General features: G+C 43.3%; 1 protein-coding gene across 27 annotated transcripts in view; it reads right to left on the bottom strand.

The window, feature by feature from the left end:
• Positions 1 to 5,021: 5,021 nt before the first annotated feature.
• TPM1 (tropomyosin 1) overlaps positions 5,022 to 24,633 on the bottom strand; it is a 31,780-nt gene continuing 12,168 nt past the window's right edge. For 4 of the 27 annotated variants that reach the window (XM_024232150.3, XM_024232163.3, NM_001132061.1 and 1 more), the window contains 7 exon segments: positions 19,780 to 19,913; positions 17,228 to 17,345; positions 15,969 to 16,039; positions 15,119 to 15,194; positions 14,631 to 14,693; positions 14,263 to 14,332; positions 5,022 to 5,854 (listed from right to left, as the gene is read on the bottom strand). In XM_024232150.3, the coding sequence (XP_024087918.2) occupies positions 5,772 to 5,854; positions 14,263 to 14,332; positions 14,631 to 14,693; positions 15,119 to 15,194; positions 15,969 to 16,039; positions 17,228 to 17,345; positions 19,780 to 19,913 (615 nt within the window). In that variant the 3' untranslated portion in view covers positions 5,022 to 5,771. 27 annotated transcript variants of the gene reach the window in all.

Genomic DNA, 24,633 nt, shown 5'->3' with positions numbered 1-24,633 from the left:
TTGCTCTTTTTAATTTCTCTGGAAGGTGCTAGGCAGACAGTCCCGGAGTGTTCTGGAAAGGAGTGCTTTGTGTGAAGATAGCAGGAAAACAAATCATGGGAATGACAGGCTTTGAGCTGAGTAAACCAGCGGTTAATCACCTCCCGCTGGCTCAGGCTTCTGAGATGCAGGTATGCTTTGGCCATCCCTAGGAAGCCAGCATCCCCTTCAAAGACAAAAGCCTATTGCCTGGGTGTGCGTTCCCATTTCTAATATTTACATCACCGGACTTTGGGCAGCTATACTTAATCCTTTTGGGAATAGTGATGGGGCTCACTTCAGATAAAGGCGTCCTTGACCACAGCATGATTCAAGCAGTTCCTTGGCAAGTGTTTCATTGTGAAGTGTGGTTTTCATAGAGGAAGTGGACTTTGGGGCGAGGTGGGAGAGTGGAGGTGCAGGATGTGGGCAGCCCATCGAATCCCAGCTCACCAGAAGGCCGAAGGGCTATATTATACCAGTGCAGGCATCTGGGAGTTTAACCAAGAGTTCCACTGGAAAGGCAGCATTCCAAATCCTTTCTGAGTGTCTCTGGAGTTGAAAACAGACCAGGACTTACCATCATGATGTGTGCTGGCCCCTCTGACCCCATCCCCATGCAGCATCCGCCAAGAGGAGCCGACGCTTCTGCTCCTCCGGCCCCGCCGTGCCCAGCTGGCCCCTCGGGAGACACAACAACTGCTTCCCTGCCACAGACAAAGCATTTTTCACCTTCCCAGTCATTAGCTTCCCTCTGGAGACAGTGGATTCCATGGCTCCACAGGATCTGCCTCGTGGCTCCTCTAGAATAAATAAGGGCTGAACTGCCTTCATTTATGTCCGTTGCCAGGCCTAAGAGCAGTGTTCTGTTCGCTTCCATGAAGCAACAAATCCAAATGCAGTTTGACAATGGCGTAACAGAAACTTACAAAAGAGCCAGCCTTTAGCTTCCATGTGAGATTTGAATCTACTACTTTGAAACATTCTTTGCCTCCTGTGCACAGGTTATTAACAACTCAAAAACAAACTTCGAAACTGTGACTTGAGCTTTGTTTCTGGGCCACTTGTGGGGTACCATGGCCTTGCAGTGAATATCCTCCCGGGCAGTGGTACTGGGGATTTTCATTTCAAAAGGAAAAAGTTACTTTCAGTTTCCCTGAGGACCTAATGCAGGTGAAAAAAAAAAAAAGGATTGGGGCTAAGGAACAGAAGAGGGACTCTACACACATTGCCCCGTTCGGTTCTCAGCCCTGAGGAAGTGAGTGGGCACGTGGAGAGGGGCAGTGAATCCACCTCCTTCAGGGATGGAGAAATCAACACCCAGATGGCAACATTAACCCGGGCCGGTCAGTGAGCAGGGAGCGGATGCCAAAACCAGCGCCTCTGGTTTCCAGGCCCCACGCTGCACTGCCTGCCTTGACGGGAGCTGGATGACTCTGAGCAAGCCACTAAATCTTTCTAGGTCTCATTTTTCTCTGTCCTCGATAATCTTAAGGCTCCTTCCAGTTCTGAATCAGTGTTTAAGTTTAGGGCAACAGCCTTGGCAGGCCCTGATATGGCCTTGACTCGACCCTTGGTTCTCCATGGCTTTGGTAACAAATGGAAAGAAAATTCTCACAGGCAGCAGAAACCAGCCTTTTCCTGGGGGTTGATGCCCATTTGTCAAAAATTTGGCAAAAGTTACATTCATATTAGTGAACTCTCAACATAGCTTCATTCACTGTTTGACACACAAAATTTATGACATCTGTTGGAGGAATGTAGCTCTGAAAACCCTCAATGTCAAAAAGTATATATAATGGAAGGAACACTTCTTGTACTGCCCAACATTTCTATTTTCTTTCCAAACCTTTGTCTCCAATTCTGGAAATGATGGCTCCCTGAACGCCCTAGTGCTTTTTGTTTTGATTGGAGAATTCGGATTTTTTCCCCCTGTATATACATCTGACCGTAGATTTTAAAAAAACCAGCTACAAATAGTGTTGACAAGTTGAAAAAATGGTTAACACACATTCAAATACTTGAGTAAAATATATATATATATATATATATATATAATTTTTTTTTCCTGGAGAAAAAAGAAATCAGGCCCAAAGTATTGAACTCTGGAGGATACAAACCAGCATATGCAAAATGTAGATTTTGTTTCTGTTAACGACATCTCTAGGAACAATAAAGAGGGGAATTGTTCTTTTCAATGTCAGTCTCAAAAAGTTCTGAATGTATCCACAAAGCGCTTTTCTTTTTTCTGTTAAGAACTGATTGTAGGCCGGCACAGTGGCTCATGCCTGTAATCCCAGCACTTTGGGAGGCCGAGGTGGGCAGATCACTTGAGGTCAGGAGTTCGAGATCAGCCTGGGCAACATGGTGAAGCCTCGTCTCTACTTTTTAGAGTACTTTCTTACTCTTTATTTTTATACAAAAATTAGCCAGGCGTGGTGGCATGCACCTGTAATCCCAGCTACTCGGGAGACTGAAGCATGAGAATTACTTGAACCCAGAAGGCAGAGGTTTCAGTGAGCTGAGATCACGCCACTGTACTCCAGCCTGGGCAACAGAGTGAGACTCTGTCTCAAAAAAACCAAAAAAGCAAAAACAACAACAACAACAACAAAACAAGCTGTAGAACTCTCATCATTATTTTTTGAAGATGCTTATGTTTTTACCTGTGTCCTTACTCTGTGGAGTTCCATAATGTTTTACTCTGAACAGGGCAACTGTTCCAGCTGTTCATTCTGAAATCTGGGCCTGCTAAGTTTCAGCAATGGAATTTAGAATATGAATCTTGAATTCTCTCTCTACACTTCATGGTTCTCTAAATGGTGACCATCTCAGCTTCCAGCCTTGGCCTTTCCATCTTGAAGAGTCCTAATCTCTGTACCTTGACCTCACAGAGTGGCACGTTCAGAGGCTATCACACCCAGTCATACCCCAGGCGTGTACCATGTAGAGACAGAGCTGTTCTCCTTTTTTATATTAATCTGAAAGATTAGGTAATCATTCTTCGAATTGGCAGGATGCTTCATAATTAACTGATCTCGTCTGATCCCTGGAACCCAGAGGGGAAGTCAGATGTTAAACCACTCCCACACAGTCATGTCAGCTGCTAAATGGTTGACTCCACCTCCATCTTCCCAGCCTCCTCCTCTCCTAATTATACCTGCAGCTTCATCTGTTTTCATCTGTTATCTAGAAACTGTTTTTCTTTTGCTGTAAAACGTTTGAAACAAGGGGAAGGAGATTCCAGGCAGGGCTCAGGAGTCACACAGGGCCAGAGTTTGAAGCCCAACTCCACTACTTGGGAGCTACTGAACTGAGTCTCTGAGCCTCAGTGACATGAGGCTTAAGTGAAATAACCCTTGTGAGTATAAGTTCTTTAGCAAACATAAATGGCATCTGAAAGTATTAAAAACCATCATCATAATTTGGGGTAAGGTTAGTCCCCCCTCAGTATCACAAGGATGGGTACTATCTTCTGTGGTGGTCTTTGGAGCACAAATGGCAAGTTGAGGACCACAGCAGTTAACCTTCTTTTTTTTGAGACGGAGCCTCACTCTGTCATCCAGGCTGGAGTGCAGTTGTGTGATCTTGGCTTACCGCAACCTCCACCTCCCAGGTTCAAGCGATTCTCCTGCCTCAAGCCTCCTGAGTAGCTGAGATTATAAGTGCACACCACCATGCCTGGCTGATTTTTGTAACTTTAGTAGAGACAGGGGTTTCTCTAAAAGGGTTTTGCTGTGTTGGCCATGCTGGTCTCATTCAAACTCCTGACCTCAAGTGATCCACCTGCCTTAGCCTCCCAAAGTGCTGGGATTACAGGCGTGAGCCACCATGCCTGGATGAGCAGTTAACTTATGGAACAAGCCCTAGGCGCCTGGTACTGTGCCGTGTACTTGAAGTGGTTATAGATTAGACTCCCACAATTATAAACTATGAGCTAGATGCCAATCTCATCTCCATTTTAAAGATGGAGCAGCTCGGATTTAGGGACTTGACAGGTTAGGCAGTCTAATAAAGGTGGAGTCCAGATTTGAAGCCAGATCTGGCTCCCCAAGTGAAAGAGGATCAGGTTTAGGAAAGGCTTCCATGACTACAGTGATGCAGAGAGGGTTTTTTCCTAGCTGAGGATTGGCAGAGGTGAGGCTAGGGGTGCTGAAACTGTAGCAAGGTTGAGACCAGTGCATTTACTTGCCGTGAGCAAGGGGACAACTTTTTGGAAGGAGACCTAAAACCAGGCTCCGGGACCCTGCTTGGATTCTTTGCCTTACAGCCCTCGTCTTTCTGTGGAGAAGAGATTCCTGATTAAGAGACATGGAAGTACAGTTACAGAGATATTTAATACTTCTGAATGAAAATATATCTGCATCCAAATGAGTTTTATTTCCATTCTGTTTGCTTTTGGTGAGAACATCCTTTTTTCTCCCTGCAGCACAGCTGAAGCCAGTATTGTTTGTAATCTATTTTTGTTTGCTTAGAGTCTTCAAGAGCTAGGGAAATGACTGATGACATTTTTAGTTTCCAAGTCTGAGAAAATGAAGACATATTGGAATTGAGAACTCACATGAGTTGGGACGCAGAAAGTCATAAAGACTCGCTAAAGCAGTAGTTTGAGTCAAATCATATCGCTGGGGAACAACAGCAGATTTGGCATATTAACCCATCATTTGTTCTTGTGTGTCTATGCCACTGCTAGAGACTTAGCTAATATGTCAGGAAGAAAAATCCCCAAACCAGTAAAGCCACTGCCAAAGTCCTACATGTATGTGCACACATACACCAATAACACTGAAAACGACATTTGGAAAGGGTCTCCCCTGCTTGGTTATAACTTTAACAGACCAAAATAATGCTGCCTTTAGTGTTTCTGAGAAGGTAACACATGAAACCCAGTTTTCCCTGGACTCTGGGATATCGTTTTGAGAACCTATTTGTGGGGGAAGGCAGTTCAGTTGCACGATCAAAAGTTCACAAATTAAGAACATAAAAATGACAGGACCACCAAATTTAGAAAATGTCCTACAACGTGCATTTTATTCCATATCATTATACAATGTTTACATATAGTTAAAACTCTCAAGAAAACGTCCTTTACCAATTGTATGTAGTGTCTAAATCTTTCACTTTAACATGAAGAACTGAAAAGAGTGGAAATCCACATTGATTGTTATCCTACAGATTGTCATGAGCTGCACGTGTGCCAATCAGAAAGGAATGGAAGTCTCGGAAGAGCAGCGTGGCTTACAGACCCTTGGCTTTAGTGAATTCAGGCATGCGGGATCCATAGTCTCATCTTGTAGTAAAACTCAAGACAAAATAAATTAGTGTTGGACAGAGTTCTACATTGTACAATGTTGAACAAAAGACCACAGGGGGACCTTTTGTTTAAAGTAGCACCAATCCACACCTGATTGTGTTTCCAACATTCACCTTCCTGTTGACTCTATCATTGGCACTTTGAATGGAACTTCTTCTGCTTTAGTGAGGATTCCTACACTGACTAAGCATACTGTGTTGCTAAACTCTCTACAAAGTGTGGCAACATCAATCCGGGAAATGGCACATTTAAACCATGATCGCCCTGACATGGGCTTGCCTTTTTGTATGTGTTTTCCCCACCCCCTGACCTAGCTGGTATCTTGTGGATGTTTCTGTGACAGTGGTAAAAGTAAATAAAAATGCATTTAAGGGGTAAGCAGGTGTTTAAAAACAAAACAAAACAAAATGAAAGAATGTGGTCGCAGCTAAGGAGGTTTTCACATGTTGTTTAACTCCAGTAAAGTCTGATCCAGCATCTGATGCATACTAAGGTTTTCTTCTTTGGCATGAGCCACTTTCTCTGTGGTGAGATTAGAAAATTAAGTCATGAATAGCTGTGCTTTGGACACAATGGTGGTTTGTACATTTAGGCAGGCAAACATCAATCACAAACACAGGATGAGATGATTAGAACTAGGCATGCTTGTAAGACATTACTTATTTCTAGACAAGAATCTAAGATGGGGGGGAGGGCGTCTTTGACCCAAAGGAGCCATGGCACGGATTCTCACAGAGCAGTCAGGTGCACCTCCACCAACAATTCGCTGAGGATAAAACGCATGTGGGGTTTGGTGAAGGTTCACTGACTGTGTGCCGTGGGAACAGGGAGAGGTAAAAACCAAATACAGCTGCAGCACTGTTATACAAACTGAAGAAGTTACGAACAGCAGACATTTCTGAGGTATAGGCAGTTAAAAGTCTGGGAGTTGTGCGGTAACACAAACTCACAAAAGCAAAGATGACATAAATAGGTTTTCTGAGAACTTTTAAAATGATTTATTTCTGTTGCTCATAAAAAATTATCAACATGTTTCATGCACACTTCATTAGGACATTCTCTTAATATTTTTATAGTGTTCTATTTATTAGCATGACATTCTCCCCAGACTCCAACAGCACCATTAGACTGAGTAAAGCATACCTTTCAGACAACCAGGGGCTTCTGGCATGAGTTCCTGTTTTCAAAAGCTATTTTGCCCAAGCATAGGTACATTTAATCATATTTCAAACACTATACCAGATATTTAGAAGTTAGGAATATGAGTATCTGATAGGAATATATATACACACACACATATATATATATACTTAAAGTAGGACCCATGGCTGTCAGGAAATAGAAAACATTTTTTGGGGGGGCTCCTCATTATTTGTCAGTTCAAACAAGAGGACCTGCTATTTCAAGGAGCAGTGCTGAATTGATATAAGTATTCTACCATAAAAGCTGTTTTGTGATTAAAGAGAACGTAATTATTCCAGCCATATAGAGAAAAAAGCAGGCAAGGCCAGCCTTTCAGCCCATTCCTTGCATTTGCATTTTTGCAGAAAATAACTGTTTTCAACTCTATTAGTTGAAGGTAGGACAGTCTTAGATTTTTCTGCACATGGGCTCCACGCCTAGAATTCAGCCCAAGTTTTTTCACTGTTAAGTTTAATCCTCATTCAGGGCCAGCTTTAGTTCATTAGTGAGGCGGCGATTTTGCTCAAGTTGCTGGTAGAGTTGATCTGTACAGGTCAGCAAGCAGGTTAGCAGAAAAGAGGCAGAAGGAAGAGAGGTTAGCAGACTCGGTGAGAGGCAGTTAATAGAGAACACAAAGAGACCTCAAGCAGAACAGCAACTAGTCACTTGCTGAGCAGTTTACTCTTACCCCATAGTCACCTGTCCCGTATCCAGGAAGGGTAGACCCTAAAAAGCTTGGTAGACTTAGGAAGTGTCAGAATTTCTCTCTTGGTGAGGAAAGGAGGGGAGGAGGAGCAACAGGATAAGAGGAGGAAGAAGAGTGAATGTTCCTCTTATACCTCACTAAACCACTTTGTGAGCTGAGCCATACATGGTTTCTGGCAATAGATTTGGGAATGGAGGCCTGGCTGGAGGTGAGCCCAGCGTGACATCCACCCCTTGCTAGGGCTCAGTGTTGAACTTAGGTGAAACCTCAACCTGCCCAGTGCTGCCCACCTCTTCCAGAACCCCTTTCCTCTCCGTTCACAGGGTAGGCCTTCCCCTCAGGTAGGACCAACTGGGGGTTACTGCTTTTGCTGCACTGAAATTTTCTGAAATTTGGAATTAAGTCCCTGTCCTTCCCCCAGTCACCACGATACAGGGTACACATTCTGACTCCCGTCTAGCTTTGATAGTGTTATCCATTCAAAAAGCAAAAGAACAAGCACTCGTCACCACTCAACACTGATTTAGAATTTATCTGCTTGCTTTTTTTTGAGACTGAGTCTCGCTCTGTCCCGCAGCGTGGAGTGCAGTGGCACAATCTCAGCTCACTGCAAGCTCCACCTCCCGGGTTCGTGCCATTCTCCTGCCTCAGCCTCCCTAGTAGCTGGGACTACAGGCGCCCGCCACCATGCCTGGCTAATTTTTTTGTATTTTTTTAGTAGAGACGGGGTTTCACTGTTAGCCAGGATGGTCTCAATCTCCTGACCTCCTGATCCGCCCACCTCGGCCTCCCAAAGTGCTGGGATTACAGGCGTGAGCCACCGTGCCCAGCCCTATCTGCTTACTTCTTGAAGAGGATGGCATTCATATGTGGTGCTAATGGATGTGTATAAAATGAACAAAACTTGCAACACCTACATGAAGACCAGCATGATATACATTTTACACACTGACACGTGATCTGCTCACGGGGGAAAACAAGTGCAGGAGTCAGTCTGTATCTGATGATCCAGGGGACACCCAAGCTATGACAAGCAAGAGCCCGGTATGCACTGGGAATAGCTGGAGGATGCACGGTGGCTTTGAATGCTGGTGACAACTTGGACCTAAAAATACTTCATGATCTTGAAAAGCTAACAGTCCTACCCCTAGGGAAAATGTGCCTGCAGCCCCCAGGTCTGTCGGGAGACTGAGCAGTTCTCACATTAACATTCTCTCATAAATGGTAGGACATGGGAGGATGCTATGCTCGTTATGTTTTCTCGCTTGGAATATCTGCTGCTCTGTCCTCTTTGCTCATCCACATTTTCTGAATATGCCAAACCCCAGTCAAATGTCAGCTACCTCCTCCAGGGAGCTCCCAGTCAGAATGGTTCTCTCTTCCTTGTTGGCTCCAAATGCACATGTCTATTAGTTCGGATTCGCTTTACTCCTCTATCTCCCCACCAGATGGCCAGCTCATCGAGGACAAAGAGCCTTTCCAGCCCATCTCTTTACCAGACCCCCACTGCTTCCCACGGTGTTTTGCATGTGACATATGCTTGGGGGTTGCAAGACATAAATCCCATCACTACATTCACACTATGGACATAGGGAACTGTCGCCATGGGTAGGGAGCATGTCTCAGTTTGCTGAGCCCAAATGTTTGGCCAGGCTAGAATGGAAGAACTTTGGAGAAAATCTGGAGAATCCAGAGGGTCAGTATGAATTCAGCAGGAAGGACAGTGGTCCCTCTGACAGCCTCCTCTGGATCTGCTCTGCTTCGGCTGCTGTGGAGCTGGTGTGCATGGGTGGCCCAAAGGCAGGGACAAGACATGCTCATATCCTTGGAAGTGTTTTCCCTTCCTGTTCTATGGAGACTCCCAGCTGTCTGAAACTTCAAGTGCCCAAACTCAGTGATGCTTTTGGTTTGGCCCACCAGAGCAGCTGTAGCTATGGCCTGGCCCTTTGAACTAGAAGCCTGGTTCAAATCAACAGTTGAACAAGAAATCAACAATTTCTTGATAAACTTGACTTTATCAAGTTTTCCTCTTGCACGTGCACACCTTGGGCTACTCCTGACCTGCCCTCCCAGTCCATTAGTGCCCAACTTCCCCTTGTAGAGTGTACTTATAGAAAGTGCGAAAGTCTCTGGAAGGATTTCCAAAAAACAGATGTGCCTCCAGAATTACATGAACATCTGCTCAGCAGAACTTTCAGACTTGGCATTTTGTCTACATCAGGAAGCAGGATTTACTCAGAGAAGGGTACACTTCTCTTATTCTGAATTTAAAAAAGAACAAGGAAGAAATCATAGTCAGAAGCAGGCCCAAGGAGCCTTAAGAAAAACATGAAATCATGGAAGTCTTTATACACTCAAGGGAGAGACATTGTCCAGATTCTAACAGTCCACCATACTAAGACTAAAATACTTTAATTCACAGCTTTCTTTAAAAAAAAGTATTTCCTCTATGCTTTGAAGTCTCTGTAGAGTGAGAATGACACTATCTTCTGAGTTTGTCCAAATTTATTTGAGTATGGTGGTATATCAGCCCTCTCAAGCTAAAAAAACTATACACAAAACATGCAGATCATCTATGTTAAAAAAAAAAAAAAAAACCAGGAGAAATGTATAGCTAGATTGTTGAGGAAGGAGAAATGTTGGGAATAATGACACTAAAGTCCGTATTAGTTAAAGTTCTAATTTTTGCAATGTATTTTTTTAAAAAAATCACTTAATTGCTCTTTGTGAAATAAAACAGAAGCCCAGATGAAATACAATTGTCTTCTGAACAATTTCCACCAACTGTCTTTTTGGGAAAAAAAAAACTTTCATTGCTATATTTTAAAAATGTCCACAAATGAAAACACAGCCATTGAACACAAAGATTATGTACAATCCCTCCCAAAGAGTATGTGCTAAAAAGCACAAAACAAATCACGACTAAACAGAGTAATCATATTTGGAAGACCTAAGATGTCATTTTCATGATCAAAATAAAGGTGGCTGAGTCATGAATATACTTGAAAAAAGCTTGAACTTTTCTTTGTGCTATAAAAGGATGATCGACAATAACCAAAACTTACATTGTTTGAATCCAAGTTGTTTTTCACCCTTCTCAATGTATAACTTCCTAGTAATATGGGACAGCTACAGAACCATTCATCATGAGCCTTTCATTAGTTACCCAGGTCCTCCCAAGTAAGGCCACCGAAATAATCAACACAGAGGGGTCACCACATCCTGAGCTAAACCCCCAGCAAAGGAAGACACTGATCAAGCCAGACCTTTCAACTCTCAACAAGCAATGTCCCCTGTGTGACCCAGACTGCAAAGCAGAGCCATCACAATTCCCCCAAAACCCCCAGATGTCCAGACCTCATTCTAACCTTTGAAATTCAGAACTCCGAGAGGGATGCAGGCCTGGGTATTTTTTTTGAAGTTCAACAAGGAACTACTGCTTTAGAAACTCCTGATATAATTCTGTATAGTGTTTGGAATTTAAAATGAAAAAGAAAGCAGCAGCCAAACACTAACCCTCATATGTGTGAAGCAGCTTTGTAGTTTTATTCAATGTTGAAACTAAAATGTCAATAAAGAAGTAAAAAGAATAGCAAACAGAAATAGCTTACACAGTGTTTATTTGACACTGAAATGAAGAGTTTCTGTACAATAGAAAGCACAGTGTGTGCCTGGCTCTAAGGCAGGATGCTAAGAGAGAGAACCAGGGTCAGCTGGAGAACAGACAAATGCAGAGCTCAGAGAGGTGGGACATCCAGCTCGATGAGGGAGTCTTGGGAGAAGTGAAGCAAAGAAACTTATCTGCGTGAAGATAAAAAGGTGGGAGGAAAAAAAAAGGGGCACAATGAGAAAAAAAAAAAAGAAAGGAAACCAAACCAATAGATGAGACCACTTGAAACACAGACAAGAAGCAGTCATGCAAAACCCACTGCCAGCCACACCCTTGGAAGGACGTCCCTCTTCCCACCTAAGGCCGTCACAGGCCGCCTTTCGGCAAGGGTCCATTTTAAGAAGACCCATGAACAGAATTTAAAAACAAATTTTAAGCTACACTCATCTTTCAGAATATTTAATCATACTTGATGCAAAAAGTTTTTCTCAAAGAATCACATTTTAGCACTGAAAAAGACCTTAGAGACAGATGATTTGCTCCACCCCCTCATTTACAAATAAGGGATAAGAAGACAGATGTTCTCTGGTTTCCATGGCAACAGTCATGTCTCTAGGGGCTTTTCTGTTGAGTGTGGGGATTCTATAACCTCTAAGGCAGCAGGCACATGCCACTCTCTTCAAGTTACCATTTTTTCTGCATGGGTAAATGAATGACAGGTGGGTTTGGAAAATGACATTTCCAGCTTCAGTGGAATTCAGGGTGATATTAGAATGAAGAACTGAAACACTCCAGGTTAGAATTTAAAGTAGTAGAAAAAGTTTAATGTTTAAGTTTGGTTAGTAATATATAAATTAGTTGTATCTGTTCAAGGTTCTTCTCATGATAACAAGACTACCTACTCCAACTCTCACTGCCTAACAGTAAAATCTGGGCCATTGACTCCCAAGCTCACATTGTACAATCTGTGTTTAATTTCCCATTTCTTTGACACAGGTTGTGGTAAATATTTATCATGGGTATTTTAATTCCTTTCATAAAAACAGAAAATTAAAGGCTTGGTTACTCAGCAGAGGGTTCTTTTTACTCTAGAATTCTTTTTTTTTTTTGAGACGGAGTCTCGCTCTGTCACCCAGGCTGGAGTGCAGTGGCGTGATCTCGGCTCACTGCAAGCTCTACCTCCTGGGTTCATGCCATTCTCCTGCCTCAGCCTCCTGAGTAGCTGGGACTACAGGCATCCGCCACCACGCCCCACTAATTTTTTTTGTATTTTTAGTAGAGACAGGGTTTCACCGTGTTAGCCAGGATGGTCTCAATCTCCTGACCTCGTGATCCACCCGCCTCGGCCTCCCAAAGTGCTGGGATTAGAGGCGTGAGCCACTGTGCCCGGCCTACTCTAGAATTCTTAAAAGTAAAAGAGATCATCTTTTATAGTACCACTGTTAAGGCTGTATTGGATCATGCCAATTTCCTTGTCCTCAGATTCTCAATAACCTGATACTTTAAGGGTTCCTTCAATTTATATTTAATGAAAATGATTATGTTGTACTTAGTTGAATTTCAGGAAACAAATTTTGGTATTTTTTGAGAAGTTCCTGTACAACAAACGGCATGGCCTTCTAGTTTTACCTGAGTTTAGCTTAATTTCCCAAAAGGACAGTGCTGAAGGTCACTCATTCTAGTTCACTGCTCTAGTTCAGCGTTTACAAAATAAAAGGATTCTGAAAAGAAAATGGTTTGTATAGACAGACTTAATCTAACTGGCCTTTATATTAGTAGAAAGTGAAAAAACAATGACTATTCTAGGTTATGACAAAAAGGGTGAACACAATAGTGCAAAGATGGAGATCAGGGAGCAAGGAAGGCATGGTGGTGAGTTTATTATATTAGCATGAGGGCAGGGTGTAAGCAGGCAGAGTGGATGAACGTTTACATGGAAGTCATATCGTTGAGAGCGTGGTCCAGCTCCTCGCTGATGGCTTTGTACTTCAGTTTCTGAGCGTACAGCTCGTCTATGACCAGGAAGTGGAAGGCAGAGGTGCAAGAACATGGAGAGTGATCAAGAAATGGAGGGTGAGTGAGGGTGGTGCGCGCACCATCCCAACACAGCAGCAAGAAAAGGGCAAGGCATGAAGGGGTTGGTGCCGCAGCAGGTGGCCAATGCAGGAGGCGTGCGTTTTGTTTTAAATAAATTGAAACAAAAACAAAGAGAACAAAACCCATTAGAAAATAAAATGAGAAAGACTCAATATGAAAATCATAACAAATATGGTAGGTGTATCAGTAAACCATGTTAAATCCTAAACGAAACCACAGAAGGCTGTCTCCTGGTAGCGGGAGGCAGGGGCTAATGGAACATCTTTCTTTTGCAGAGCTATATTTTAATTACACTGGAGTAGTCAGCCATCTGCAGCTATAAACAATAGGGAAAAAAAATCCAAGGGCAGTGTTTTGGAAGAACAATTTGTGACTACAGCCTGTAGTCCTTATCTGGCTCCACCTTCAAACCACTGACTTCCTGACCACACTATACCACTGGGAGAGCGATTTCTTAGTGCCATTTAAGCTACTCCTGTGGTCTTCCCACTCAAGCTGCCTATTACTGGTCCAGGAGGCTTGAAAAGCAATGGGCGCCACACTTTATATGGCAAGTCTGCAACTTAGTTTTTGTAATGCTGCAAGTTTCATACTTTGCTGCACTTTGGCAGATCATTTTGCAACCACTTGTCATTCTCTCTTCTCCACTATTTTGGTTATTACCTGCACCCAACACTAGTTCCTTCTCTAATCCCTTCTGTGATGTAGATATTTGTCTTTTTTCTTTCTTGTTCACAGCTAATCCTTCACAAGCTTCAAAACTCAACATTTAGGATATCTGTGAGATGGAGTGGTTATTACTAAAATAAAACCTAAGTGCCTTAGGGAAGAAATGCTTAAGTATAATTTTTCCCTCCTCCTTCAGGATATAAAGTATTTTGATAAGATAATATATGACTTAAAAAAACTCCTAAATCCTTACTTTGAATTCATACTTGGAAGAAGATGGGTTCTTCTAAAAACAAGACCACAATCACCACATCATTCCCAATTTAATTAGGAAGTAACACTAAAGATATAAAATATACTAGAGTCATTCTCACCTATAAGCACCTCACTCATGGTCAAAAATAAACCTGCCACACTTCTAATGAGCATGAAGTCAAGCTGGATGGCATTTGCCACTGTGGCTGGTGGCTAACTAGTCACCTCGTGAGCAGAAGACTTAGGTTCATGAGTTCAACAGCCATGGAGGAAAACCCCAGAGGACAGACAGAAAGAATGTGCAAGTGCAAAGGAGCGTATCAACGTGGATGCCCTTGAATTGGAAAATTGTTTTGCCAGATCAGTATTCAACCATAAGGATTAAACTAAAAACACTACTTAAGATCTTACCTTCTAAGTCATCAATGCTTTTCTCCAATTTAGTTACTGACCTCTCCGCAAACTCAGCTCGAGTCTCAGCCTGTAATGATTTATTTGAGTTAAAGTTGGGAAGTTTTATGTTTCCTGTAGCTACAAACATAGGGAAAACTAGAGGATGAAAATGAAGCACATCACCTATAAAATGGATCTGGAACTATTTGTCAGTTTCAGTCACCTCTGTGAGAAATGGCAGCTAGCACAGTACATAAACTCCAAGGCGACCTTTGAATATTCCTGACTTGGATCATTGGAACTTTAAAATGAAAAGGCCCTGACTGGTTCCATGAAAACAAACTTCTTTAAAATCCAGTTGGCTTCATCCACAACTCTCATATTACCTCCTTCAGCTTGTCGGAAAGGACCTTGATCTCTTCCTCATATTTGTCTTCCTTCTGCGAGTACTGTAATTAGAAAGAACATTCCAGATGTCAGGCTGCAGCTCAATCTACTCATGGCTTCTCATGCAAAGAACTCGCCAGCCCAGGCAACAGATGTTAAGGATCTCTTAGGAGGTAATGGAATCTCTGATATCAAATGGCACACTGCAATACATTCTCTGCTTTCTTGCCTATTGTTTTACATGGGATAACAACAAGATAACTTATCCACTTGGCACTTGGTTTAAATTAAATTGATGACTCATATCCCTAACATAAAATAAATTCTCTAGTTAAAAAAAAGAATTTGTTATCTAGTAACTCTCCAAAAATCACCTCATAATATTGCCATTTACTAAAATGTCTACTGTAAGTGTTGCTTTCTGGCAGGGCCTCTTTTGAGCAGCTCTTAAAAGATGCCTTTCCCCCACACCATGCTCCTGGCCTACCTTCTCAGCCTGAGCCTCCAGTGACTTCAAGTTGTTCGTCACAGTTTTCAATTCTTCTTCAAGCTCGGCACATTTGCTAATGTTTTCGATCAGAGGCAGAAAGGGTGGGAGACAAGCCAAAGGAAGGAGGAGAGAAAAAGGAGAGGGATGGGAAAAAATGAAAACTGAGTCCTAGAGACGAAGGGCTGCCTTAAAGTAGCCAAATCATCAGGTATTAAAATGTTTAGTTTTGCCAGGAACACTGCCCCCCAACCTCGCAACAGCAGAAGGCAGGGTGACAAAATCCAACAACTTTGAAGTGCGATAATTTGGCTCCTTTTTTGGCTGCCCAAAGAGCATTTATGAAGGGAAAACAAAGGAGCATAAAGGACCAAGGGAAAGCACTTAAAGCAAGATATAAATAGCAGAGGGTGAAGTGAAGGTGCAGTCGTTATACCCAACGAACCAGTAGGCATTGGAAGCTGAAAGACGTCTGGGTTGCAGTTAAACCTAAAAACCACACATGAGCCATCAGTACCTTATCCTCTGCAGCCATTAATGCTTTCAAGGTCTGATCCATTATTCTTAATTGTTCTTCCAGCTGTCGGACTTGGCTGTTAGTGGACACAGGAAATGCACAAGGCCATTCACAAAATCAGTGTGCAGGTAAGGCATGCAGTGATACACGCATTCATACATAAGACACCCCACACGAGTCCTCCATGTTCCATACTCGTGGCTCATCCACATCAAATGAGCACAAAAGGAGCCCGGAGCTGAAACAGGTAATGTGCAGCTGCCAGAAGGTCATGCTGTTTAGTCACTGCTCTGCAGCACCCCATTCGTGGCCTCCTGGCGCCGGCCCGCTTACCCTTCTGAGAGCTCAGCCCGCTCCTCTGCACGTTCCAGGTCGCTCTCAATGATGACCAGCTTACGGGCCACCTGCAGCAGGAAAACACAACACACACACCATGGGTCTTGCAAGCTTTGTGTAACAGGAGGGCATGGGGGTAGAGATCAGATCCCATCAGGCCCTAAGGGTTTTGTCTACAAACAATATGATCCTCTTTCTGGTAGACCAGAGAGAAGCAACTCTCTATTAGGAGTGCCAGCAGAGAGGAGATGAGAGGCTTCTGCTGTAACTCAGAATGGTTAGCTGTGATTGGGCAGTCTCAATTGGAAGTCTGACCTAGGTGAACCGGCAGCCAGACCAAAATGTGGAAGAAGGGAGAAAATACACATTCACAATCTCAAAAACAGCGGTAGGATGAGACATGTACTGAAAAGGTGGGGGCTGCCAGGAAAACAAAATAAACCTAAGAACTCCATCAGTTTGATAGCTGATCTGTGCATCTACCTCCTTACTGCAGTGGAAGAATACAAGAGACACTAACATGAGACAAGTTGGTAAGACAATTGACAAAATCAAATTTGTATTTAGTGGAAGAACCAGAGAGAGGAAGGGAGCCTCTGAAGCAGATCAAAACTTGTGAGCACAGTGTAATCTGAAGGTAACAATGATACTAAAAAGGAGGTGCAATGCTGTTTCAGGACAGCCACGATGTGATCCAATAAGGAAAAAACAGAAACCTTAATAATCACGTTGCCTCTTATCGCAGGAGGCTGTTTTCATGGGGACACGACCAGGAGCAAATTCTGCTGAAAACCTGCGTTGATAATAGTTTTCTACCACCCTTGAGGAAAGAGGCCTCCGTGAATCCACTGAGAAACGGTCTGTGGTCTCTAAGCTGCCCAATCTGGATGTGCCAGGTGACTCTGGGAAGAAATGACTTGCACCATGACAGCATGAGAGCCTCTTTTCACAAGACACAGGGCCCAACTCTCCCTTCTGGCCAAAGATCTTTTGTCCAGGTCTTTGTGGTTGGGGGAGAGGAGTTTTTGTCCTTCTTCCCGGTGCTACTGATCGGCTTCCTGATAAAGCCTGGGATCCCCTAGCAGGATTAAAATTAGAACCATTTTCTGGACACATAGGAACTCTGCTTCTCAAAACCACCCATTTCTGCCAACAAAGCAGATGGCCTCACTCAGGCATCAAGACTGTGCATTGCTCCCTGGCCTCCTGAAGGCCACTGCTGAGAGTCCACAAGGCTTTGGGCCCCAGGATCTGACCTCTTCATATTTGCGGTCGGCATCTTCAGCAATGTGCTTGGCCTCTTTCAGTTGGATCTCCTGAATTTCCATTTTTTCTTCATCTTTTTGGGCTCGACTCTCAATGACTTTCATGCCTCTGAAAAGAAAGACAAGCAGGAAAACCCAAGATTTAGAGCTGAACTTCCCAAATGCACACTGCACTGCTGTGGCCTGTGAGGCTTAGTGTAAGTGGTAGACCAAAATAGAGCACAGAGCTACTTTTATTTTCCAAACCAGGAAACAATTTCCAGAGCTAAAGGTGGAAAAAACAGACACATTTCTCTCTGTTCACTGTGAGTGAACTCTCTCACTTTGAGTACTGATGAAACTATCAGGCATCTAACATTAATGATGAAAGGTACCATGTCAGGAACCTGTCTGAATCTTGGCGGTATGAAACCGGAAAAGCCAATATGCTTTACTATTAAAAAGATAATGAGATTTCTTGCCTTTCCTGTGGGAAGCCTCAGCTTGCACATGAACCAAAGCTAGAACAAAATCAAACTTATCTTTATATACTTCTTTCTACAAAGAATCTTCTTACCCTGCCACCCATAAGCAAAAATATTAGACTTAATATTAGATTTAATAAACGATTAAGCCCACAAAAAATGCTGATATTCGACTATTTCAGATCAGTAATAATGGCAATTTCCTATGCTTCAACTGAATGCTTTAAATTAAGTTTTACCTGTAATGGAACCCTTTCATGACAGCAATGCTGGGAAACAGGCCTGACACTGTCCTCTACACTGAGTGTATTAGGGTCCTATGGCATGGTGTATATTAGGGTCCTATAGCATGGTGTAATGTTTCAGAAAAATACTAACTGACCTATGATATTTTACAGATACATGGAATAACAAGTCATATAAAATGGAATTCATTTATCAAAATTTAAGTAGGCAGTATAAGTGAACCACTATTTTTTTATTTTTTGAGACAGAGTCTCGCTCTGTCACCCAGGTTGGAGCACAGTGGCGTGATCTTGGCTCGCTGCAACCTCCATCTCCTGGGTTCAAGTGATTCTTCTGCCTCAGCCTCCCGAGTAGCTGGGATTACAGGTGTACACCACCACGCCTGGCTAAGTTTTGTATTTTTTAGTAGATTTAGGGGTTATGCCACGTTAGCCAGGCTGGTCTCGAACCCCTGGCCTCAAGTGATCTGCCCGCCTCGGCCCCTTAAAGTGCTGGGATTACAGGTGTGAGCCACCACGTCTGGCCCACTGTCTTCTGATGAAGCACTGGAATACAGTTGAGGAGATCTGGGTCAGAGTCTTGGGTTAGCCACAAATATGCTGTGCGCCTTGGTGCAAGTCACATCAGCCTCTGAGCCCTAGTTTTCTCATTTGTAAAACTAAGGGACTAAATGATCCCCAAGTCCCCTTTACTCCGAAGTCTAACATTACCAGACTGCCTTTAAGGTACACTAACAAGCATATTTCAGAAAGAAGTCAGCCACAAAACCACTCTTATGCGTACACCGTAAGATGATTAGTCATCTTAAAGAAGTCCAAAATGCTTGGTTAGCAAAGAAACACTAAGCAGCAGTGAATAATGGCCTAAAAAGTTTAGCTAAAAACCTTCTTTAATCCTAAAGTCTGAAATCACTCTTTATATTCAGTACCTGGTGGTAGGGTCACTTCAAAGAGTAAGAAATAGACAAGATGACTGACTGCATTCACTTGCCCAGGTCACAGCACAGACAGATACATATTCAGTGCTCTGAGCCCCTTCATGCTATGCCATCCCTCAAGCAGCAGAACGCTCTCTCACCTCATGGAGTCTCTCTTGAAGTACTTCTATGCAATATGGCAAATCCTTACTTCCAACAGTTGAGCATAAGGAAAAATGCCTTCTAGACCACACGAGGCTGTGCTGGTCTATACGAACCATGCTTTCCTTTACTACCACAAAGCTGAATCTTAGAGTAATAATTCAGCTAGAGCCAGATTACAGCGGAGGTGGGCTCAGAACACACGAGCATCTGACTATTTGTGTGCACGTGTCTTGTGTGTATTATTAAGACCAAGTCCAAAATATTTTACTTTTGCAGACCATATTTCTGCTTTGTGTTTTTTCTTCCACCTATTTGTTAAGCTATTTGACAACTGATAATCCATAGTTCCTTTATTTAGGCCTAAGCCTCCTTGGTATATTATAAAATAAAGTTATACTTTAAAAAATGCACAATTGCTCTGTGGTCAGTAGGAGTGAAAGGGCCAACCTGTATCCCTGACATTTCTCCTTTACATATCTGTCTCCCTCATTAGATGGTGAGTTCTGTGAGGGCAGGAACAAGATCTTCTTCTTCTTTGTAACCTTAGGGCTTAGGACAGTGTTTTGGACATAGTAGGTGTTTCACTAATGCTAAATGAACAAAATCAACCGAGTTATACCTGGGACCAATAGAGGAAATGATCCCACCACCAGGGGACTGAAAAATTCTTAAACCTCAAAGATCACAGGAGCCCTCCGGTTTATTCCACCAGGAAAGGCAGCTGCAAGAGATGGCTGATGAGGCATTCTCACCTCTCACTCTCATCTGCTGCCTTCTCAGCTTCCTCCAGCTTCTGCAAAGCTGTTGCCAGACGCTCCTGGGCACGATCCAACTCTTCCTCAACCAGCTGGATGCGTCTGTTCAGAGAAGCTACATCGGCTTCAGCCTAGGTAGAGAGAGTGAAAAGCATTTCAGAGTTGGGGAGAAAGTGAGGGTGGTAGCTTCAGGAAATGGCTGGGACTGCAATGCTGATTTCAGACAGGAAGACTGTCTTGTGGTGAGCTACCTTTAAGTGCATTACAAGCCCTCGTCAACTCCGGAGTTCTCGGACACACTTATACATTGATTTATACAGTGAACATCCATATTTGTGTATACACAAATCTACACACACAATTCTCATCAGACAGACAGATCATTAGCAAACGCTCTTTCATATGGTTCCTTTCTTCCATAGATTTTTTTTTTTTTTGAGACAGGGTCTCGCTCTATCACCCAGGCTAGAGTGCAGTGGCACGATCTCAGCTCACTGCAAACTCTGCCTCCTGGATTCACGCCATTCTCCTGCCTCAGCCTCCATAGTAGCTAGGACTACAGGCGCCCGCCACAACGCCCGGCTAATTTTTTTGTATTTTTAGCAGAGACAGGGTTTCACCGTGTTAGCCAGGATGGTCTCGATCTCCTGACCTCCTGATCCACCTACCTTGGCCTCCCAAAGTGCTGGGATTACAGGCGTGAGCCACCGCGCCTGGCCCACTTCCGTAGACTTCAACACTGGCTTTACTTGCCTGTTAAACAAGAGCATCATCACAGCCACCTCACTCACTGGGGGCCTGAAGTGTGAAATGAGACAAGACTTACCCAGGCTCAGCCATGTAAGACAATAGCAGTACAGCCAGAAATCAGACTCAAGAGTTTCACTCAACTCTTTTCTTCAAGCCACTTTATCATAGGATCCTTACAAAGGAACTTAAATAGTTTAAAATTCAGTGGTTCTAAAATACACACCACATGAAGGCCCAACACAATCCAGTAACCCCTTTTAGAATAACTGGCCTCATTGGAACAGAGCCAAGACAAATTTCCCAAGTGTTTTTGATGTAAGCCTATGATTTTTCTTCGAAGTCAAGGTTAATACAAGAAAAGTATCAAACTCCTAAAAAGAAAAATAATACAAGTACTGTTTTTACTTGATATCTATCACTGAAATAAAATGTTGGTTTGAGAGGCAATGATTTTTTTCCTGTCATAAGAAATTGTTGCTATGAGCCTCAGAACACTTAGAAGACTATGATGGTCCATTTTACATACTTGCACTGGTGGCTGTTTAAATACTGTGCATGGAAGTGGGAGACGGAATTTACTAATCAAGTACAATATCCTCATCCACTTTGAATGTATGTTCACTAAGGGGTGGTGGGGTTTTCAGAACACTTAGGAGTTTTCTAGAAATTACAATACACACTTAGGGACCCATGGTAATAGGATAACAAATTTCTCTACATACAGCCCTGTCTTTGTCATTGAACTGTAAGCTGCTCACATCCAGACAACTCACCGTTCTCTGCACAGAGTATGGGCTCAATAAGATGAGTAAAACCAACCTAATTTTAATAAAAGCAACGTTCTCAGCTTATGGATCTACAATACAGAGTTGGAAATGCAAATGTAGTTAGAAACTGTGGTCATAGTCTTTAATCAAAGGAATCTGAGAACCTTCAGCTCTTTGCTTATCTAGATTTGTAAGATTTTAAATGCCAAGTTTTATCTGGGAAGAGAGGTGAGTAGGGCATCTCCAACCACGGTAAAGGACTCTATAAAAACATGTAAATACACTTTTATCTTGACAAAAATGTAGTAATTGGTTGATGGAGGCAGTGAGCAGGGCAAATGTGAAATAAATCAGAGGAAGAGCATTTACAACTGTACTGCCTACAAAGTAAATCATTATCAGTGCACAGCTGGTAACTGGGCCCAGCTAGGAATTACTGGCAGATGACTGTTGTTTCTGGTGTGTGTGTGTATTGAAGGGTGAGGGTAATAGGATAACAAATCTCTTAATTGTAGGGAAGTGTCTTTTAAAAACCATTAGGCTTTTTTTTTTTTAAATTACTATTACTGGAAGGATGTATATATTAAGGATATACTTTTGGGTCAGGTAAGATTTCTTCACTTTTCTATATTTTCATTTTCCAGTAAAATTCTATTCCTTTTGAGGGTGGGGGGAGGGGAACTCAAAGCTGAAGCAAAAACAAAGGGCAAATAAAACAAAACAAAATTTAAAACCACACAAAAAAACCAAGCACACAAACCAAAAGCCCTACAACAACAAAAAGCCTCCACAGAGTGTCTAGGTTATGTACTCAAAAGCACTGTACACTTTCTTTTCTTTCCCCCTTTCTTATCATTTTCAATATGATGGCAAATATCCTTGTTACAGAGGCTATGGCCTATTACAGAAATGCCAGCAAGATATTCAAAACCTTTTTGTAGCTACCAAGTTCCAAGTTCTCTGCTCTGCTTTAGATCTGGGCCTAAACCTCAAGGACTTTGTACTCACAGAAAGACGACTGTTTATGCCTTGGGGAAAGAACCCTCTGGGTGACAGGTCTCTATCCCCAGCTCCCCACATAGGTGAGTCACCAGAAAGGAAGGAGACAGCACCTCGTGTTCATTCCAGTCTTGCACATGAGATCTTCCTACCCCAAGGGCCCCCACCAATCCATCCGTGTCTTCCCTCGGATCACCCCCACCCCCATTCTTTCCCTTAGCTCTTGGCACTGTGTTTACGGAATGCTGCTGTCTAAATGCCACTCCTGTGTTTCCCCAGGGGCATTCTGTAGAACCTCAGACTCCTGCACATCAGAGAATATGTCCTACAGGAATACCAGCCAGCAGGGCTTCATACAGGGTGCCCCAGCAACGACTGGGCATGGAGACCCGTTTCTAGGTGCCAGTTTGTGATACAGTGGGAGGAATGGTAGGGCACACACAGCAGACCTGAGAGTGGCTGCCCCTTCCTGAGGAGGCCCTGTAAATCCAAAAAATAGGGTCTCAATTTTTTAGCTAGAAGGATCCCTAGGCATTGTCCAGATCAGCAATTCCCACAAGTGGCTGAGTGTCAGAATCAACTCAGAGATGAGCATTAAAAAAAAACTTTCAGCTGGGCGCTGTGGCTCATGCCTGTAATCCCAGCACTTTGGGAGGCCGAGGAGGGCGATCATGAGGTCAGGAGTTTGAGACCAGCTTGACCAACATGGTGAAACCCCGTCTCTACAAAAAACACAAAAATCAGCCAGGCATGGTGGCACATGCCTGTAATCCCAGCTACTCAGGAGGCTGAGGCAGGAGAATCGCTTGAACCCAGGAGGCAGAGATTGCAGTGAGCCGAGATCACGCCACTGCACTCCAGCCTTGGCAACAGAGCAAGACTGTCTCAAAAAAAAAAAAAAAATCAAACTTCCAGGCCCTGTCCCTAGAGATTCTGATTCAGGAGGTCAAAGAGGGAGGGCAGGAATCAGTACTATAAATAAACAATCCCCTTTGCCACCACCCAAAGAAGCTGGCCATTCGTCTAGCTCTTGACTAAAAAGAGGCGGCAGGAGGGAACTCTGACCCTGGACACAGAAGTATGTGGACGCTATACAGCCATCAGTGGGAGACAGGATTAAAATCCAAGTCACTAGGCTCCCGGCATGCTGGCTCTCCACTATGTCACTTCTCCTGGCTTCCCCGAACGTCACAGAAACCTTGGAACTGGCAGTTCTCACTCCTGTGGTCTTTATCTCTTCTGACATCAGATTGAGATGTTCTCCGGCCCCCACCCCAACTCCCCAAGAAAGGCCTCAGGCACAGATCCTAACCAGGACTGGGAGAACAGTTGCTGCAATGCAAATCATCCACTAAAGTGATTATCACAATCTTTTTGAAATTAGGCAGGATATAAAATTAAAAACTTCATAAAACAATGCTAATGGGTAATAGGAAGCTCACATAAGGACACGGAACATTTACTTCCTAGCCCAGAAGTCAATGCCTACTGCCCCAGAGGTTTCAGAGCAGGACAGGCAGAGGGGCTTTGAGGTTAAAGTCAGGACCTGGGAGTAGTATCTGAGGTACACCCATCTTTACAGGAAAACCCTGAACCCATGACAGGCTCTGCAGGCCCTACTATACTGGCCTAGTAGAATTTTTGTTTGGTTCGTCAGAATTCAAGATATGCTTAATTTTATAATTTAATCAGGGCCACTTTTTTCTCTTTCTTATTTTTACTTTTTATTCTGATTTATTATGCTCTATGTTCCAAAAGCCCCACACCTCTCACCTTTACTAGCTTTTATTTCTGGTATTTTTTTTTCTAAGTTTTGAGGTTATTTCAATATTTTCTAAGGTTCTTTTCATCATGGCACCTGGGGAGTCTTAAGGACCCGCTGTTGCCTCTGCTGGTACAAGCCCATAAACACATGACCATCTGTTATTTAAAAGCAGAGATATAAATAACAAGGCATTTGGGGAGGGTCAAGACCCCAGACACAAATTATTTGCAGGCATGTAAATCACTCTTAGTGTACTGAGTTAGCTTTCTTCTTCTTCTTTTTTTTTTCTTTGAGATGGAGTCTAGCTCTGTCTCCCAGGCTGGAGTGCAGTGGCATGACCTTGGCTCACTGCAACCTCCACCTCCCGGGTTCAAGCGATTCTCCTGTCTCAGCCTCCCCAGTAGCTAGGATTACAGGCACGTGACACCATGCTCAGCTAATTGCTGTATTTTTAGTAGAGATGGGATTTCGCCATGTTGGCTAGGCTAGTCTCGAACTGCTGACCTCAGGTGATCCACCTGTCTCAGCCGCCCAAAGTGTTGGGATTACAGGCATGAGCCACTGCACCCA

Source organism: Pongo abelii, chromosome 16 (genome assembly GCF_028885655.2).
Source record: "Pongo abelii isolate AG06213 chromosome 16, NHGRI_mPonAbe1-v2.0_pri, whole genome shotgun sequence".
Taxonomy (NCBI): domain Eukaryota; kingdom Metazoa; phylum Chordata; class Mammalia; order Primates; family Hominidae; genus Pongo; species Pongo abelii.
This window is presented reverse-complemented; position numbering and strand designations above follow the sequence as displayed.